At 31.5% G+C, this 18,852-nt stretch overlaps 2 protein-coding genes and 5 non-coding genes across 7 annotated transcripts; all 7 read left to right on the forward strand.

Annotated features, from left to right (window-relative positions):
* The first annotated feature begins 451 nt into the window (after positions 1-451).
* Positions 452-2,828, forward strand: LOC18104663 (putative F-box/LRR-repeat protein At5g02930). The gene is made up of 3 exons (XM_024583085.2): positions 452-1,619; positions 1,731-1,922; positions 2,315-2,828. The coding sequence occupies exons 1-3, from the start codon at positions 477-479 to the stop codon at positions 2,639-2,641; spliced, it is 1,662 nt and encodes a 553-aa protein (XP_024438853.1). The 5' UTR covers positions 452-476; the 3' UTR covers positions 2,642-2,828.
* Positions 2,829-4,535: 1,707 nt separating this feature from the next.
* LOC7497399 (uncharacterized) lies at positions 4,536-8,473 on the forward strand. Its single transcript, XM_002319344.4, has 2 exons — positions 4,536-4,956; positions 7,510-8,473. Exons 1-2 carry the CDS (start codon positions 4,611-4,613, stop codon positions 8,211-8,213), a joined length of 1,050 nt encoding a protein of 349 aa, XP_002319380.2. The 5' UTR covers positions 4,536-4,610; the 3' UTR covers positions 8,214-8,473.
* Positions 8,474-10,408: 1,935 nt separating this feature from the next.
* LOC112323941 (small nucleolar RNA snoR134) lies at positions 10,409-10,556 on the forward strand. Its single transcript, XR_002977485.1, has one exon. It is a non-coding gene; the product is annotated as a small nucleolar RNA snoR134 (small nucleolar RNA).
* A 242-nt stretch (positions 10,557-10,798) lies between these two features.
* Positions 10,799-10,890, forward strand: LOC112323939 (small nucleolar RNA U36a). The gene has a single exon (XR_002977484.1). It is a non-coding gene; the product is annotated as a small nucleolar RNA U36a (small nucleolar RNA).
* A 64-nt stretch (positions 10,891-10,954) lies between these two features.
* LOC112323925 (small nucleolar RNA Z223) lies at positions 10,955-11,045 on the forward strand. Its single transcript, XR_002977470.1, has one exon. It is a non-coding gene; the product is annotated as a small nucleolar RNA Z223 (small nucleolar RNA).
* A 172-nt stretch (positions 11,046-11,217) lies between these two features.
* On the forward strand, positions 11,218-11,334 carry LOC112323926 (small nucleolar RNA Z278). The gene has a single exon (XR_002977471.1). It is a non-coding gene; the product is annotated as a small nucleolar RNA Z278 (small nucleolar RNA).
* A 101-nt stretch (positions 11,335-11,435) lies between these two features.
* Positions 11,436-11,543, forward strand: LOC112323932 (small nucleolar RNA snoR97). The gene has a single exon (XR_002977477.1). It is a non-coding gene; the product is annotated as a small nucleolar RNA snoR97 (small nucleolar RNA).
* Positions 11,544-18,852: the final 7,309 nt, after the last annotated feature.

The raw sequence follows: 18,852 nt of genomic DNA on the forward strand, positions 1-18,852 counted from the left end.
CTTAAATTTCTTGTAAAAGTCTTTTCTTTCTCGTCGAGATGAATCTGATCTATATTTTTAGATTTATTTATAATTTATTTCTTAAAAAAAACTCTTCCTTGAAAAATAAAATAACAAAGAAAAGAAAGTCAAGTGAAATGGGAGGATTTTGCCTACCAAAGAAGGTTTTTGAAACAAAAACTACTAAATAAAGGGCCAATCAAGGGATTATCTAATTATTTCTGACATTATAGGGAATAATTATTTAATCTTAATATACTAGAAGTACTATGATATAATGAAGTAAGAAAAAAACAATTTCCCTCTTCTTTTTTTTTTTTTTTTTGCTAGGATTGGAAATCTTGTATTTTCCATATTCATTCGAAAGGCCAACTCGGCCCCTCTATCTCTCTCTCTCTCTATATATATATATTTACATAACGTTCTAATCCACCACCATATCCTGATAGCAAATTTTAGCCTGGTCTAAAAGAAAGATGATGACAGGAAATAGAATGAGACGTTTGATGAACAATAAGCCAATTCAAGAGGTTGACTTGATTTCTGAGTTGCCCGACCCCATCATTCAACATATCATGTCTTCTTTGCCCTACAAAGATGCCGCAAGGATGAGTATTCTGTCCAAGAGATTTGCATCTGCATGGACTTCCTTTCCTATCATCTTTCTTGACGAAACCCTGAACATGGGATCGTGCCTTGAGTTGACAGGTAAACAGAAATTAAACAGTTTTTTGAGCTATGTGGGTGCTTTTCTTTCTCGTCGCCGACTGGATGTTAGCTTAGAAAAATTTAGCTTTTGTTTTTGTCTAAATAATAGCTCTGAGCAACCAAATGGTGGTATTGAGAATGCAATTTGTTATGCAATAGAGAATAACGTGAAAGAGCTAGAGCTAGATTTTGTTGGAAAAAGTTTCAAATGTATGGCACATTATAGTTTGCCGATGAAAGTATTGTCTGCTCAAAGTGTTATGGTTTTGAGTTTGAAAGGGTTCATGTTGGAGCCACCCCAGAATTTGGTCTTGGATTTCCCTTTCATAAAAGAATTGAGATTGGAAAAGTGTAAGGGGATGCAAACACTCAGTGTTTCAAGCCAAACACTCAAGATTGTGGTGTTAGAATCTTGTCAAAGGCTGGAGAAGGTTGAAATCGATGCTTCCAATCTCGAATCCTTCTCGTTCGGTGGAGGAGCAAACTCATCCTGCAGCGTCGATATCACCGCTTGCAAGTCCCTCGAATACTTATCTTTGAAGAATGCTGAGATCACAGATGAATGGATTAAACATGAAGTTGCCCAGTTTCTTCGACTTGAGGTTTTCAAAGTTGTTGGTTGTAGACTATTGGAAAACTTCCATGTTTCCAACGCTAATCTTAAGACAGTGGAGCTAAGTGATTGCTCAAACTTACAGAAGATTGAGATTTATTCACGAAGCTTAAACACATTTGTTTACGGTGGTCAGTTAATGCCATCACAAGTTTTCATTTATTCTCCATCTTTCCATGCTAAGGTCTCATTGAGTGTAGATCATCCACTCCCCCATGATTGGTTCTCGAGCTTCAGGGATTTTCTTTCATGCTTCGACCATTGCAAAGAGTTGGAAATTGCTTGCAGTATTGAGATGGTACGATTTCCTTCGCTTGCGATTTTGTTTTTGGCTCTTCTAATTTACGGTCTTGTTCATTTATGCAATACAGACTTTTTTCACTAATCTGTCTCTCTTTTCCATTTCTAGGCTTTGATTGTTCCAATAGATTCAAGAGACAGCTTGCTTCCTCCATTGTATGACCTCAAGTATCTGAAGGTAGTCGCAAAATTTCCAACAAAATCGGAGGACCTCGTGGGCTTGTTGGATAGTTTGCTTTGGTTTGCTCCTCGTTTAACAGTATTATCTTTTGTTTCGGGTAGCAAGGAAAAATCTCTTAAGGTATGTACATGTCCTAGCTGTGAAATCACACCAGAAGGGACAGATGTAGAAGAGATGTTAAAGAACCATAAAATAAATTTATCTTTGAAATAATTTTTAATTAAGGTAAATTTATGTACATTTTTATTCCACCGTCTCTTTCTTTTTTATTCCATAACGGTAATTAAATGTTACCTAAGAAATTAAAAAAATATGCCCTTGATTTATTTATTTCTGTTGTCCAATATCCACATAAAATCTTGATCCAATGGCTCGATAATCCTTTTGAAGTTTTATTTCATCATTTTTTTTCTAAATGTTTAGTATGAAGCTACGCGTAATTTGTTATCTTTGCAAAATAGCCTGTCTGCGGGATAGTATTTTGACACTGATGATTTCTTTCAATTTTGTAGTTTGAATATAATATAGCAGTAGCTATAGATGAAGATCTCGAGTGCTGCTACTCGATGCCTATAAAGTGTTGGCGACACTCTTTAAAGAAAGTTACAATGGAGAACTTTGAGGATCGTGAAGGTGCTATTCTGCAGAGGTTCTTCGCACAAAAGGCGACAAGGTTGGAAGCAACTTCAAGGGAAGACAGTGCTAGTGCTGATGCTTCAGCCGAGGAAGGAGTTTCTCAAGGTTCTGGTTCGGTGATCACTCGGAATATCGGTGATCTAGGGGCTATTATCATGGCTAACTTTTTTGATGTTAATGATACATTAGAAATTATGATGTGAACCATGGCTTATGAGGGCTGTATGCATCTTTATTCACAGGCAGAAGGCTGGCTGGAACCCTCAAAATTCTCCAATTTTGATGTCTTCTAGCCAGGTTCTCTGGGCCACAGGGCTGAATGATTGAAATCAAAGTAGCCTGCAAAATAAAATGGAAATGGAAGTTTTCTATCTAATTTTGATTATACAATATCGAAACTTTTGTGATGTGAATTTCTCATTGTCTACTCGGAATCTCTTTTATAGTATCAAACAGAGACACATTATCCCTCTTATAATCAAGCCAGTGACCACCTGCTAATTAATCCACTTCAAGAATAAGTTTCCAAGCAATCCCAAAACTCAGCCTTGTTGGCTGCAAAAGCATGGTGGAAACGGCCTTGTCAATATATACCTGAAAACCCCACCGGCACCAGCTGCTTCTCCTCGCACCAGGTCATTGTTGATATAGGAAAGAAAACATAGTTTTTTTTAAAAAAAATTATTCTTTAATATATTTTTATTAGAATTGTTCTTTATGTTTTTTATAGGTTAGTTCTAGCCAAAGGGTTATGGATTTTGAAGCTTGACATTAGTTGATTTTTGATCCTTATTTTATAAAATTAGTTTATTTTTAATTTTATTTTTTAATATTTAATTGTTTTAGATTTGGTCTATATGAGGTTATCTCAATCCCATACATATGATCGCACAGTTAATATGTTAACCTGAGTTGAATTAAATTTTATTTTTAGATTAATTTTTTTAGTTTCTATCCATCAACATTTGTTTATTAAGAATTTTACTTTGTTTTTTTTTTTTTTATCTTTTATGCGATCAGTCCCTCTCTTATGACCACAACTACGGGTTTTGAAGTTTAACACGAATTGACTTTAGTTTTTTTTTTTTTTTAAACTGATTCTTTTTAGTTTCATCCTTTAATATTTTTTTTTTAATTGATCTTCATGCTTTTGTTTTCACTTTCCTTTCTATAAGGTTATTCTAATCTTGTGCCCATAATTCCAGGGTTTACGGGTTGACCCGAGTTGACCCAAATTTTTTTGTTGCTTTTTTTAAAAAATATTTTCCAGTTTCGCCATCTAACATTGAGTTGTTTAATAATTTAGCTTCATAATTTTATTTAATTCTTTCTCGTTAATTTTTTTTATATTTTATTAGCATAGATAATTGTTTGATTAAATAAAATATTTATTCTGAAAAAACAAAATTATTTAACACAATTATTACACCTTCATGTTACATAATCAAATAATATTATTAGTTATCCCTCAATTAAATATTGGTTTATTTAATTGAATTCATTTATAAATTTTTTTATTTATGTTTGAGAATTTTTTATATATCTACAAATACTTTGGAAATTCCTGCATTTTCCTTTTTTTACTGAAAAAAATTACTAACATATGATGAAACACATGTCAAATTGATAGTGATTGTCGATTAGGTGAACTTTAAAAGTTGTTTTTTATAATTTATGTAAACGAAAAGGTTAAAGTTAAAAGTATAATTAAGAAATTATTCAAATCAACATGGTAATATAAATTAGAATATAAATCATAATTTTAATTTTTAATAAAAAAATTTTATTCAATTTTACAACATTTTTTTATTTAAATTATTTGTAATCAATACATTTATAATTTTTTAAAATTAAAAATTAAAAATAACTTCAATCAATTTGTAAAAATAATTAAAAAAATATGTATGTTACTTTTTTTGTAAATTGTTTCTTACCAAAACTAAGGGTAAATTTTCAAAGAAAAGAAAAAGAAAAGAAAAGGAAAGAAAATTACAACTCTAGTTATGGTTAAAATTATTGGCTTATTCCGGATCTAAACCAAAGGATCCGGGTATCAATTCTACTTGGATCCACTAACCCATATTAACAGCCGAAAACCATTTCCCATTTCCGCAGCCAAGATTTGGCCTTTCTTAAACTGATAGTGGCATAACCTCTCTAAATCCCTCAACTATGTCGAGACCAGTAACCACACTCTCTTCTCCAACTCTCAAAATCCCATCCTTTTCTCGTCTTTCCCTTCAAACCCACAAAAGCCAAACCATTTCTTGTCACTCTTTAGCTATAAAGGCTAGACCTTTATGCAGCCATAACCAGACGCTGAAAAGATTTGGTTTGTTTCTGGACAGTAGAGATAGGAAGTTGGGGTTTCGTGTTAATGCAGAGAATGGAGAAGGAGAGAGCGAACGGGATGGTGTATTTGATGATGGTGAACGTGGAGAGAGTACTATGCCTGAGAGGTTTAGGTACTTAACTAAAGAAGCACCTGACCCTCCTGTTAGGTGGCCTTGGTTTGTGGGTATGTTTTAGTTTCTTTGCTAGAAGAAAAGGACTTAATCTTTGAAGATAAATTATTGCTGCTTTGAAATTTTTTTGAGTTTTGGATTGTGAGTGCTACTTTTATTTTCGCTGTTGTTGGTGAAATGTCAAGTAGATTGGTTGTTCAGTTTTCTTGATTGCAAATGTTCAAGCAATTTTTTGAGCTTGTTGGCTGTTTTATTAGTTGAGAAATTGAAATCGATATTGTTACTTCACGAGTTCTTCTGTAGGATGATGTATTGCTTTGCTCAACATTTATATGTGATGGTTTTGTAACATTTATACATTTTTTTCAGCATGGGGGAACTATTGCTCCTTTTTCTCTGGAGATTAATATTGGAAATTTGTTTTGAAATGATTTCCATAGATTACTTGAATGTGACTTGTGCTGAATGTCTGATGAAAATTATCCACCATGATGATTTTGTTACATGATGCTTTGAACGATTTGCTTGAGTTGCCAAGATATTTGACTCAATCAGTTGTTACTTGATTTTGTAGGGTTCACATTTTGTCTTGAAATCAGTTGTTGTTCTTGGTGTGATAAATATTACTACAACTACTACTAGTACTACTATTATTGATTCAAAGCATCTTTCTTTCAATAATTGTAACCTTTTTTTCAATATAAATTGATGCCAATTGACATGGAAATGATGACAATATGAAGTAAAAGGTCTGAGCAGAGTGAGTTAATGGTGTTAGTCATGGATGCGGAAGTTTGGAGGTGCAAGAAAGGGAGAGGGCCCTTGTCCTTGTTTTGAGTTACTGCATTGTGACTGTCGCAACCTCTCCTACAAAAAAATTGCCATTCTTGGTGATGGGTTGAAATAAAAGGCGTGGGGCTGCATTCTAGAATTGAATGCTAGTCTAGAGTTCTCCCAACATTTTGTACTTGCATCTCCTTACTTTAAGCTTCTGTTGGCTGCCACCATGCTTCCTGTATTGATCAAAACTTTTATGCTGATCCACACATGCTGCAATGGATGTGTTCTTTGGGATAATGTATGTTGTTTTCTCACCGTTTATACATTGATAGTTGAGCTTAATAGTCTTTTAAACATGAAGAAAATGGAAATGATGGCAATATGAAGTAAAAGGTCTGAGCAGAGTGAGTTAATGGTGTTAGTCATGGGTGCAGAAGTTTGGATGTGCAAGAAAGGGAGAGGGCCCTTGTCCTTGTTTTGAGTTACTGCATTGTGACTGTCGCAACCTCTCCTACAAAAAAAAATTGCCATTCTTGGTGATGGGTTGAAATAAAAGGCGTGGGGCTGCATTCTAGAATTGAATGCTAGCCTAGAGTTTTCCCAACATTTTGTACTCGCATCTCCATACTTTAAGCTTCTGTTGGCTGCCACCATGCTTCCTGTATTGATCAAAACTTTTATGCTGATCCATACATGCTGCAATGGATGTGTTCTTTGGGATAATGTATGTTGTTTTCTCACTTTTTATACATTGATAGTTGAGCTTAATAGTCTTTTAAACATGAAGAAACTGGAAATGATGGCAATATGAAGTAAAAGGTCTGAGCAGAGTGAGTTAATGGTGTTAGTCATGGATGCGGAAGTTTGGATGTGCAAGAAAGGGAGAGGGCCCTTGTCCTTGTTTTGAGTTACTGCATTGTGACTGTCGCAACCTCTCCTACAAAAAAAATGCCATTCTTGGTGATGGGTTGAAATAAAAGGCATGGGGCTGCATTCTAGAATTGAATGCTAGCCTAGAGTTCTCCCAACATTTTGTACTCGCATCTCCTTTAAGCTTCTGTTAGCTACCACCATGCTTCCTGTATTGATCAAAACTCTTATGCTGATCCACATATGCTGCAATGGATGTGTTCTTTGGGATAATGTATGTTGTTTTCTCACCGTTTATACATTGATAGTTGAGCTTAATAGTCTTTTAAACATGAAGAAAATGGAAATTTTTCTTCGTATGAATTTCACTTTGTACTTGAAAGTGACTTGTGCTGTAGGTCTGCATTATGATTTTCCATTTTGATGATTTTGTTACCTGATGCTGCAAACAATTTGCTTGAGGTTTTTGTACAAAATATGTCTTAGCCAGTAACATTTGATGGATTTTTTAACTTAAATTTTTAAGCTTAAACATTTGGTTTTGGGGAGTCAAGCTAGGTTTCCTTGTGTTTATGACATTTCCAAAGTTCAGCACTCTGCATTTTTGGTATTATACCTTATGAATAAATATGCAAAAATGGTTGCTTAACCTCAAATTTTGAAACTTGAGTAGAGAAACTGTAGAGTGTAACCTGTTGGAAATTTTGACTTGAAAGGTATATGATTGTGGTACTATGATTTCTTGCTCTGTAAATCCATTAGTTATATCCTGTGGAGGAAAATGCTGTTGTTTCAGTTAAAGATTTCACAGATTCTTTGTGTTTGTTTGTGATCAATATTTGCCCAAGCTGTATGATAGTTAGTGATTATGCTTCTGCTCTGTTTTGTTTGCAAAGAATTGTGACCACAGATTATGATGTGCCAACTAACCCCTTTCACTTGTAATTAACATGCAGCTCTGGGTTTCCTTATCTATGCATGGAGAGCAGTCTTATTTGAACTAGGTAACTGGAAAAGGGGTGTCATAGCTATTATTGGTTTTGTGGGATACCTCCTGAAACTTCTGTTGGCTGTTGTCTTCCATTTCATTGGGGATCCAATCACCTCTCTGATCAGATGTATAGAGACTGCAATCTACACATTTCAGGCTTTCTACTCTGGAATAGTACGATCCGCTCCTGTTCCAGAACTGACCTTGATTATCATGCTTGCATCAGCAGTTCTTGCTATTGGCGAAGCTGCCGCACCAAACTCTGTAAGCAGGCAACCTTATCTTCTCACAGTATCTGGCCTAATTGGCTATGCAGCAGTAAGAAACTACATCTCTGAGCCACTTTTCTGGACACTTCTACTGGGTTTATATGCTTTCTCTAGATTCATTAAGAAGAGAGATGATGTTACATCTGCCTTGCCTGCTGCAGCTGTACTAGCTGCAATCGGAGAACCTTGGGTTAGAGTTTTGGTAATGGTTTCATATCTAGCTTTAGCTATTTCTTACCATTCAAAGCAGCTCGCCAAAGGAAAGGAAGAAGTTGAAGTTGTGACAGCGGATACTGGTAGTAGGGTTCCAGTGCCACTGCTGTGCGCAGCTTTAGCCATTGGTATTCATGTTGCTGCTAAGTGGGCTGGCTACCGCCACTTGACATGGATGTTAGTATGACAGCAAAAACTCAACAGTCGTCTGGAGATGATGGGCGAGTTTTGAAATGGCTCAAGGGACAACTCCTGTAGCAGCAACAATTTTAGTCTTCTGGACTAGGTTAATCATTTCTTCATAAAAATCTCCCCATTGCTTAGATGTGTGTATCACATATGATCCATAAGATTGTACAATTGTGAGAATTTAGTGAGAAAAACAAAAGTCCCGGGGACAATGTTCTACACATTGAGAAAAACAGAGAATCCCTCAGGTTGAAGCTATTCATGATCGCGATCTCAAATTATTAGGCACTCTCATTGCATAGTTTTCGGACCATATTCGGTGACTAAGTTAGAGATAGGCTCGGGTCACTAGGTTACCGAGTAAACATATGGGTTATTAAGATGACATTGTTTTCCTTTTTTCTTTTATTTTTTGGATGTTGACCTAATAGAGCTTGAACTAGAGTTAACTAGCTCACCTGATTCATTAAAAAAAAATCTAGTTAGTTCAATTAAGTTTAATCGGGTTAATGTTTTATCCATTTCAATTAATCTAATCTATGATTTTGAGTTTTAGATTTTCTAAGTTAATCACTATGCTTTCTTGTGTGGTATCCGTATATGATACCGAAATTTAAGGCCATCTCATCGAAGATTTTGCTGAATTCTTCTTTGAATTCCATAGATTCAAGTAAGATTGTCAAAAATATATTTTTGATACGGTATGAAAAATATAAAATAAACTCGGATAGTAAAATAAATAAATAAATTCGAATGGTAAAAAGAATTGTAAAATCATAAAATTATAAGGAAATTATTTTTTTTCATACATAATTCAAGCACCTTAAAATATACGGTTCAAATAAAAATTCATATATAATTCAAGTATCTTAAAATACACGGTTCAAATAAAAATTCATACATAATTCAAGCATCATAAAATATATGATTCAAATAAAAATTCATATATAATTTAAGTAACTTTTTATTAACTAATAAATAACAAATTTAAAATAAATAATTTACGAATGTATCATGTAAACTAAAATTAGATTCGTTTTCACAAAAAAGACAAGCTTTATCCTTCAGAGTAGTGTTACCTAAACGAGGTGGAATGGGGATGACATCATCATCTTCATAAGAATATGCTTAAAGCTAAGAAGCACCTCCCTCGTAGAAACCAACTGAATGTTGTTTCCTATCATTTGAAGAGATAAGCACTTCTCCTTTGGAAGGCTGTAAAAAGCAAAATGAATGCATACATTCATCGAATTTGGCTGATTTTAATCGAATTTGCTAGTTTTTGAATTTTCTATCTGATTTCACACGATATATCTGTGTTGATTTATAAAATCGTACGATTTTATAAATCAATTTACGAGTTTGACAACCATGAATTCAAGTGTCTTGAGTTATTAATTTATGAACCAAGTTAACTTTTTGATGTTGTCTCAAGCAATCTATGTTCAAATTTTACATATGCCAAATAGGAGAGCAAAAACTGTGATCAAATTCTAAAATCTTTTGAGTTGTTAACTCGGTGTTGACTATTCTCCTATTTAATCAAATTAATTGGTGTAATTGACCTCGTTGCTATGCACTACTAGTGAATCAATTGAAGACGTATAAATAAATAAATAAATATTTTCCATGTGTTATTTGTATACGAATGCTATTTCTCATAGTTTTTTTATTTTCAAATATGTTGCCCTATTTAAAATATAATTAAAAAAACAGTTTTAATACGTGAAAATTATAGTTGTTAAATTTAGTTCCGAGTTGATTTGAATTTAAAATCTAATTTGAATTGAATTTTATTTTAAATTAAATTAAAATTATTCATTGTTGACCTTCCTATGCTAACTCGTGGCCTGTTTATTCAGTTCAAACTCAAACTGGTATATATTGATATTTTAATAAAAATATTAGTTTAATCTTGTTTTAACAACTTGGGTAAAAAATAGTTTAATCTTGGGTTTTCACAATGGACCACTCGAAATTCAGCCCGGCCCATTACAATACCAACACCACCAAAAACCAATCCAGCCTTCACCCAAAAAAGAAAAATAACAACAACTAGGGTTTTATAGCTCTTGAACCCCTCTATATAACATCGTAACCCCCCCCCCACCAATTCTTCATTCGCAGTCTCAAAGGCTATGTTATATCAAATCACAAATCCTTTCAAAAATCTTCTCTTTTCAAGATCTTAGCTTGCACGATGCCTCCCAGGCTTCGCTGATTACAAACCCCTGAGGTAGAAAGTCCCAAAGCTCGTGCTAAAGCATCTGCCGTTTAGTGTTGCAGTTTAGCCTTTTGTACCTTTCCACGGCTTTTCTGTGTCAAATCAACGGCTACATCTCTTAGTCTTGAAAACCTCACTGTTTTTTCATATGGGTTTGTGTTTTTTCAATGTTTTTGTTGCCTCTCAATACCTCTAGCTTGTTTTGAGATAAATGGTTGAAATTAAGCTAGTCAATGAGGCAAAGATTGAATCTTTTTGGTGGGGTTCACGTGGGGGCTTATGCTATTTGGTTAATGGTTTTGCCTCTAAAAATTCCCTCTAAATTCATGAAAGTTGTTGTTTTCTGTGATTCAATTTTTTGGCGATGATTAAAATGGATTTTATCCGCGCTTCTGAGAGAAATCAATGAAGCAAAAACATAATTAATGGTTGAATTTCTTGATATGAGCCAGCCCTTTTTTGCGTAGAGATGTTTTATTTTGTTTATTATCATTTATTGATTTTTTTAAAAAAAAATATGGCAGTGATGATTAATTCACAGCTTTAATGCCAGTTCTGCTACTGATAATTCTTGATTGATAGAGCTGTTATATCTCTGAGCCATATAATTTATAGATCATGCAACTTTTTGGTTTTCAAATTGTAAATGATTATAGATCTAAAAATACTAACTAGTGTTTATGATTTAAATTAGTTTATGAAGAATATGCATTGTTTAAGATTTTTGAAAATTTGGTCATGGTGTTATTTGTTTTGAGCATCAATGCATTGTAAAATTGCCTGTGATGATGCAATCCAATTTATTTGAGGTGTAGTGGAGCCGAGACCCTGTTTTCAGGGAGAACCTACTTGGTATAAGCTACATTATAATGATATTAATGGATTTAACTGAGGCAATTTGATTTTGAAAAATTAAGTGTTTTCTGTTCATTGACCATTTAATTTCCTAGTTTTTGAATCTGCTATTCAAATTGAGTTTTAACTATACTCTTGTGCCCTCTGTAAATGGGTTTAGAGTCTGAAAAACTCAGACAGTGTGTGTTGTCATCAGCTTCTTCTCCCGCATAACCCACGAGATTGGAGTTAAATAACAGCACTACATCCGTTTCCTTTGTTTTTCTTAAAGGATATTGCTCTGCATTTATTGGTACAAAGAACATTTTGTTCTAAATGATTATTAATGGATTTATTATAAATTTTTCCAGTCAGTCTAATGTTTGGAATAATATAAAAACGAGCCTTATTACAGATTGTAGACTTGATAACCAGGATTGCAAATTCAAACTTTCTTAGTATGAATGTAAGATGATGGCAAGCTGGGAGTCTCTCGTGAACGAAGGAGGTTGCTTATGCTAGGGGAGGGAAATGCTGCTGCAAATGTGAGCGCTGCTACTGTTAGGAATGAAAGAGATGCTGCAATCTTCGTGAGAGATCATCAAATATGCTATTTTGTTGGGGAATCATTCAGCAGATACTAGGAAGTTGCTTATGTTAGCTTTTTCTTCAGGGAGAATCTTATCATCTGATTGTGATACCTATTTCCTTGTAGTGGTATATATACTGCCTATTTAAGAGACTTATTTTGAATAAGATGGCAAGTTTCAGATTTGTGTTATTGCCATTTTCAATCTGTTCATAATTCTTGCTCCAATTCTCACATTATTGAAATATTCCTGTCTTATTGTCCTTTGATCTTGCCTTTTTCTGCTCTTCCACAACAATGCGCCACAGCGTTTCACTGCCCACATTCATAGCTAATTATCAAATAACAATTATCATTAATCTACTGCCAGGCCTTTGTTCTCGCTTCCACGACTAGTGTGTTTTACAATGAACTATTTGCTGGTTATAAAAATTCCTGAATCTGTTTTCAGAACATTTGCTTTTTATCATTAATCATGGTATGCACACTGTGGTTATTTGTTTCTAATTCTATACCACCTCTCCCGTGCATGCTTGGACGCTAATCCAGCGATCAGATTTGAGGGCGTATTTCCTTTGTCATCCTTCTCAGCCATGAGAGCCTCTCCAACGCAGCTGCTGAAAGTGAATAACGGTTATTTTAGCTTTTTTCCTCTCATATTAGCAACTCCAACGCGATTGCTATATCAACAGGTAGAATAGCATTTCATTTGAAGAAATGCTATGCTATTTCTACACATTCTATCAAAAAGCTAAAATGTTGTTGAAGGTACATATAACCGTTAGCCAACGGCTATCTGCACTTGCCTCTTCCTCTTAAAAAAACTGATGCAAGAAAATAGAGCAACATGAAATCTCAAAGCACCTTACCTTGAAGAAGAAAAGCTGCCTTTGATTGTCCCAGTCCTGCCCGGGTGATTAATTAGCTTCCCTTTTAGCTTCCAGTCGTGTGTGTGCTAATCTCAAAGCACCTTGCTTCCAGTTGTGTAACCCTGCTGGGTTGAGACTGAAATCGTGTGGGTTTAGTGGAGGAGGGAAAGTTTGTTGGCTGACATGGGTGGTTTTGAGCTAAGCTGAAAATCGTGTGGAGTACGCTGAAGGGAGAAGATGAAGCAAAAGAAAATTGTTGTTTTATTTTATTCAAAGTTTTTATGGTCAAGGATTGCCTCCTTTCCATCCCCTGTTTTCAACATTTAGCTCTTTCATTTAGCATTTCTCATCGGAGATTCTCTGTCGGCCAAGTTTGGGAATTTGTAGACATTTCTCAAAGACATCGCTTCTTTTTACTGGACACAGCACTCCAACCTCTGTTATCACAGCAAGCTGGACAACGAGAAACATTCTCTTTCGTTGCTTTCACTTTGCATTGAAGGGCTGCTGTGTGTAGCTGTTCTCTTAGAGCTGCCTCGTGCTACGCTGCATCTTCCTCTCCGTTGGTCATCAAATAATTAAATGGATGAAATCAATGAATTTCATTTTGTCAAATAATTATCTAAAACTCTCAAAACTTAATCTATGAATTGAGATTTTAAAATATCATTTATAATATATTCTAAAATATAAATAAAAAAATTTAAACTCATAACTATTTAATTATCATGATTTTAATATCATATTAATGAATTATATGATATAATAGATTAAAGTCCCATATAAGATTTATGTGAACATGTTTTCTACTTTAACTTTTCAAGTATACATGAAGATTTGTGTTATTGTTTGAAGTTTATTACCGACTAAAAATATATATATTTTTTTTATGATATTGTGTTTTTTAATAAAGAATTGTTATTTTCCTTAGATTTTTAATTGTTATACAAATAATAATAAAAGTTAAACTTGAAATTTCAAGCCCTCAACCTACTCAAAGTCTTTACAAATCATTGAAAAAAGATTCAAGCCCTCAACCTACTCAAAGTCTTTACAAATCATTGAAAAAAGATTCATCTTTTGAGCAATAGCTTAATTAGTTAGATTTCTTATTATTAGTAATGAATGATAGTTATTTTCATATAGTTATGAGTTTAAATTTTTTTAAAGTTATTAAAGTTATTAATTTCATAATCTGTAAAATTAGTTGAGATATATACAAGCTACTCCAAATACTAATATTAATAATAAAAAAAAAATCACCACGCCAAGTTAGCTAGATAAATTCATTGAAATTGGCCCGTTCGTTCGTTCATCCAAAAGGAAACTCAGATACAGAACCCATTTTAGCATAATGGAGAAAGGAAGTCAGTGTCTTGGAATGAAAGCAAGTGAAGTGAAACAGTGGCGAATCCTTCATTGTTGATACATCTTCCAGCTGAGGCTCTCCGTTACTTAATACATCTAAACAGTGAAGGGGGTGAATTTATTTTTTCTCATTTTCCTTTTTTTTATTTATTTTTAATTTTATCTTTTATATTTACTTGATTTTATATTTATCTTTATAAATTGAGTTGGATTGCTTTTTATAATGTCATTGTAATCTCAAACAAATATTATAATACTTAGTTTGTGTTTAATTTAACAAACATTTGTTTTTGTTATTGTATTGAAAAAAAACAAAGTTCTTAGATCAGGTGAAATCCATAACTTAGATCACGGATTTGATGACTTAAATCACGAAACAAAGTTCAATTCAATATGTTATTATCTCAATATTAAAACAAAAATAATTTTAATTTTTTTTCTTAAAGCAAGCCACGTTTTTTACCGGTTGTTCCAGTTTTCTTAGAACCCACCTAGTCGATTGAGGTCAATTCAATATGTTATCATCTTAATATTAAAAAAAAATCATTAATTTTTTTTTAAAAGCAAGCCATGCTTTTTACCAGCTGTTCTAGTTTTTTAGAACTCACCTGGTTGATTGAATCATATCAGGACAATTCTTATATGGTTTAATTTAAAACTCATGCTAGGTATTTTTAAAATTAACTTTGTTATATCATGTTTAATAACAAAATTAAATAGTACATTGTGGCTTGGATATTTTTTTTATGTTCATATGTTTTTGTTGTTTGAGCTTGTTCAATATTTTAGCATAATGAGGCAGATGGTTTTTTAAAAAATAATAATAATTAATGATCTTACATTTACTTGAGAGGTTTGATATCGGTGAGTGGGTTAATTTGAGGTTTTCAAAAAAAAAAATTATTTTCTAAGATGTAAAGAAAATTAAAAAAAAATTCATTTTTATTTTCAAGTTTTTTTTTTGTCCTAATTAAACACATGGTGTGTTCATATATTACTTTTAGGTAACTTTGGTTCTCGTCTTAGAATATAAAAGACAAAGACATTGGGGTTAGAGAAAACGTATATTTTTTTGTATTTTAGAAGCATAAAAATATATTTTAAAACTATCATAAAAATACATTTATTTTTATATTTTTATTTTTATCTTTCTTATTAAATATTTTTTTTATCCTTGCTATTATTATGTCTTAGTACAGTAACTAAACATCGCATTAATAATAACGATGATTATAATAATAAATATCTTAAATATATAATAAAAAAATTTAATAATATTGGTTGATTATCTCATTTAATATTTAACAAAAGTTGACCTACTAGAAACATAAGAGTTGACATTGAAAAATTTTAAACTACATGAATCGAAGTGACCTATTTATTAATTTCCCAAGGCAAAAAATAATATTAAGAGATTTTAAAATTATGATTTATTAGACAAGTGGTTCTCAAGAATTTAGAATATAACATGATTTTACTGCAATAGTTTAGATTCTTAATTGTGTATTTGATATAAAATGTTTTTCAAAAATATATTAAAATATTTTTTTTATATTAGTACTGAAATTATATAAAAATATATTATAAAAATATCAATTTAATATTTTTTTAAAGACAGATATATTTTTGAAACACTTTTAAATACAATTAAGAACACAAAAATAAAATGGTGCCATGAATGTTAAAGCATGGGCTTGAGGTGAAGCATTCTATATTTGCATGTTGGCAGTTTCTATTTGTCCCTTCCAAGATTTTCCTTTGTATTTTGAAAATTCAAAGGCTTGTTCAAGCATATAGTCACCTCCATAACGGTGAGTATCCCAATCGATGTTCGAAATTGAAAGAAATGATTTAAAAAATAATCTTAAGTATTTGGATAATTAAATTAACACGTGAGATTAAAACACTGTTTAAAAACGCGGTGCAAACCGTGTTCTATAAAATTTATTTATTTTTCATTAAAAATTATTTTTTTATATGTTTTGGATCGTTTTGATACGCTGTTCTCAAAAATAATTTTAAAAATTAAAAAAAATATTATTTTGATGCATTTCAGCATGAAAATCACTTTGAAAAACAACCGCAACCACACTCCCAACCAGACACTAACCCGATGAATCAATAACATGCTAAAATAAAAATAATTTATCAAGCAACATTTAAACATGTCTCAATTTTAATATAACCTTTAACCTTAATTTTAACATATTTTTTAGTTATTTTTTTTTTAAAAAATACAAATAACATGGTTGAAATATAATTCACATATCCAAATTATAAATTAAATTTAAAGTCTTAAATACACATACGATAACAACTACAATTTTTTTATAGCCAAATGAATATATTGGGTTTTTGAATATGTAAAGTACAAAAAAATAAATATTGACTTACCCGGACTTCGATGGATGTAGATCAAGTTTTATCAGAGCACTCGATTCTTTAATAATATGATCAAGTTGAATGAATCTTGCTAAGTTAAAATCTTAATTAATAAACTATCTAGGCAAATTTTGAGTGGCGAGTTTTAAGTCAACTCTTGAACTCAGCTAGATTTGAATGTGTTTGATTTGGCATTTAAAAGATAATTTTGAATTTTTTTTATGATTTTGTATAGTTTTGATTAAATTTTAAGAAATAAAAAGTATATTATTTTAATTTATTTTTAAATAAAAAAATACTTTAAAAAATTAATTCAAACACAACATTTCTAAACAAGTTAAATCATGCAAATTGTGCCCCGTTAAATCATGTGCCCCCACCATGGGTCCACGGCAGGACATCTCGTAAAATGGCATGATTAGTGTTGATGGAGACCTGAAGGTTTTTTATTTTATTTTATTTTATTTGGATTGCAATAAATCGTGTTAATTGCAATTTCTAATGTTCGCACTTTAAAGAGATCGTTCTCATTCCTTTATCTTCTTCGTAATATTATTATTCTTTTTTTTTTTTTTCGAGTAATTATATTATTCTTAGATCTTAATTCTTATGGATTTATGTTCGACTAGCTATTTTACCCATATTTTACCATAAATTAATTTTTTTTTCTAAAAACCATAAATATTTTTTAAAGCATTTTTCTTTTTATAAAAATATCCCAAGTGATAATCCAAAAATTAATATATATATCTAATCAAATAAATTGAGAACTATGCATATTAATAAATAAATAAAAAGTCATTAATAATAAATAAAGATAAAAAATTGAGGAACCAAGATATTTGATCTCGCAATTTTTTTTCATAATTTGTTTATTTAATCAAATGATAATAAAAATAAACACTCATGAAATTGATTAAATAAAATAAAAGAAATAAAAGTATCATGTAAAGTTACACATATTAAAAATATTATCCAAAAATAAATTTTTTTTATGTTTGAAAATAACTTTTATTTATATAAAACATTAAAAAAATATAGGTGATTAGAACAACCTCTTAAAAAAATAAATGCATATAAAATAACTAAAAAATAATTACTATTTAAAAGAGACTAAATAAAAAAATAAAAGAGCAAAGGGGTTTTAATTTAAATATAAATTTTAAAATTATTTTGAGAACAAATACATATAAAAAGACATTAATTTAGAAAAGAATTATTTTTAAAAAGGAAAAATGATAGGCTAGCATGCCTGACCCATCAAGTAAGGGCTTGTGCGTGGGCCGGCTAGGGTAGACTCGCGTGCTTGGATCCCTAATTGTTTTTATATATTTTAGGTGGGGAATGGTGTCCATCCCAAAATGTTCTGAAAAAATATAAGATACATAACGCGTTCGTTTGATATTGCTCAGTTTTCAGCCACTGTGGTGGCTGAAAAATTAAGACATAAGTTTTTTTTTTTAAAAAAACTCATCTTGACCAAAAACACCTAGAAAAACATACTAGGCAATTTGATAAACCTATTTACGGTCTTAAAAAACACAAAAAACCATCTCAAAACTTGAAAATCAATCCGAAACCAAAACTCTTACCAAACTTATGTATGTTTTTCTAAGCAATTTCAAGGTAAAAAAAAAAAAACACTCGATATGAACTCTTCTCATTAAATGAAACAATTTGACACAATTATTGACCTTTTTTTGGTCGAAATAGTTGTCAACATAAATTTCTCTCTCCAATGCTAGATTCCAGTGGCTTTCTTTCACCTCTCTTTCAAACTAGAAACCATAAAATAAAAATAATAATAATAAAGTTTTGAATCAAAATTGATTTTCCCTTAAATTTTGGAAAGTGAAGGGACCAAAATTTATAATTTAAAAAGTCTGGGAACTATAATAAATATTTCACCCAAACTATGTCAAAGTCACTTATCCCCTCAATATTTTCACTTCAGTACCCCGTATTTCAATCTCACCCTTCCCCAGCAAATTAACCTGCAATTTGGTCTAGTAAGGGCCAAAAGGGAGAAAAAGACACTGTGAACAATCTGTCTATTATGCCATGTAAGGGGATTCACAATGTATTTTGCATAGTGAATTCCCACCCCATACATATATTTATAATATGTGCTTGCAATTTCTATCTTAGTCTATTAAATCTAGCATGACTCATGATACTGTCAAGAATCATGGTTATAAGTTGGATAAATTAATTTGAGTTGATTTTAATAAATTCAAAATAATATTGTTTTAATGTTTTTTTTAAAAAATTTAAAATAATTTTTTTTTAAAGTAAGACTAAACTTTAACTAATGATCAAGTCTTAACTCATTAGATTAATATGTTAAATTCTCATTTAATTTAATTTAATA

The sequence above is a fragment of the Populus trichocarpa genome, chromosome 13 (genome assembly GCF_000002775.5).
Source record: "Populus trichocarpa isolate Nisqually-1 chromosome 13, P.trichocarpa_v4.1, whole genome shotgun sequence".
Lineage (NCBI taxonomy): Eukaryota > Viridiplantae > Streptophyta > Magnoliopsida > Malpighiales > Salicaceae > Populus > Populus trichocarpa.

Excerpts from the sequence above, each read along its gene's own strand:
- LOC7497399 (XM_002319344.4), top strand. The coding sequence starts at position 4,611 with ATGTCGAGACCAGTAACCACACTCTCTTCTCCAACTCTCAAAATCCCA. Across the intron at positions 4,957-7,509 it reads TAGGTGGCCTTGGTTTGTGG|CTCTGGGTTTCCTTATCTAT; the intron begins GTATGTTTTAGT and ends ATTAACATGCAG.
- LOC18104663 (XM_024583085.2), top strand. The coding sequence starts at position 477 with ATGATGACAGGAAATAGAATGAGACGTTTGATGAACAATAAGCCAATT. Across the intron at positions 1,620-1,730 it reads TTGCTTGCAGTATTGAGATG|GCTTTGATTGTTCCAATAGA; the intron begins GTACGATTTCCT and ends TTCCATTTCTAG. Across the intron at positions 1,923-2,314 it reads GCAAGGAAAAATCTCTTAAG|TTTGAATATAATATAGCAGT; the intron begins GTATGTACATGT and ends TCAATTTTGTAG.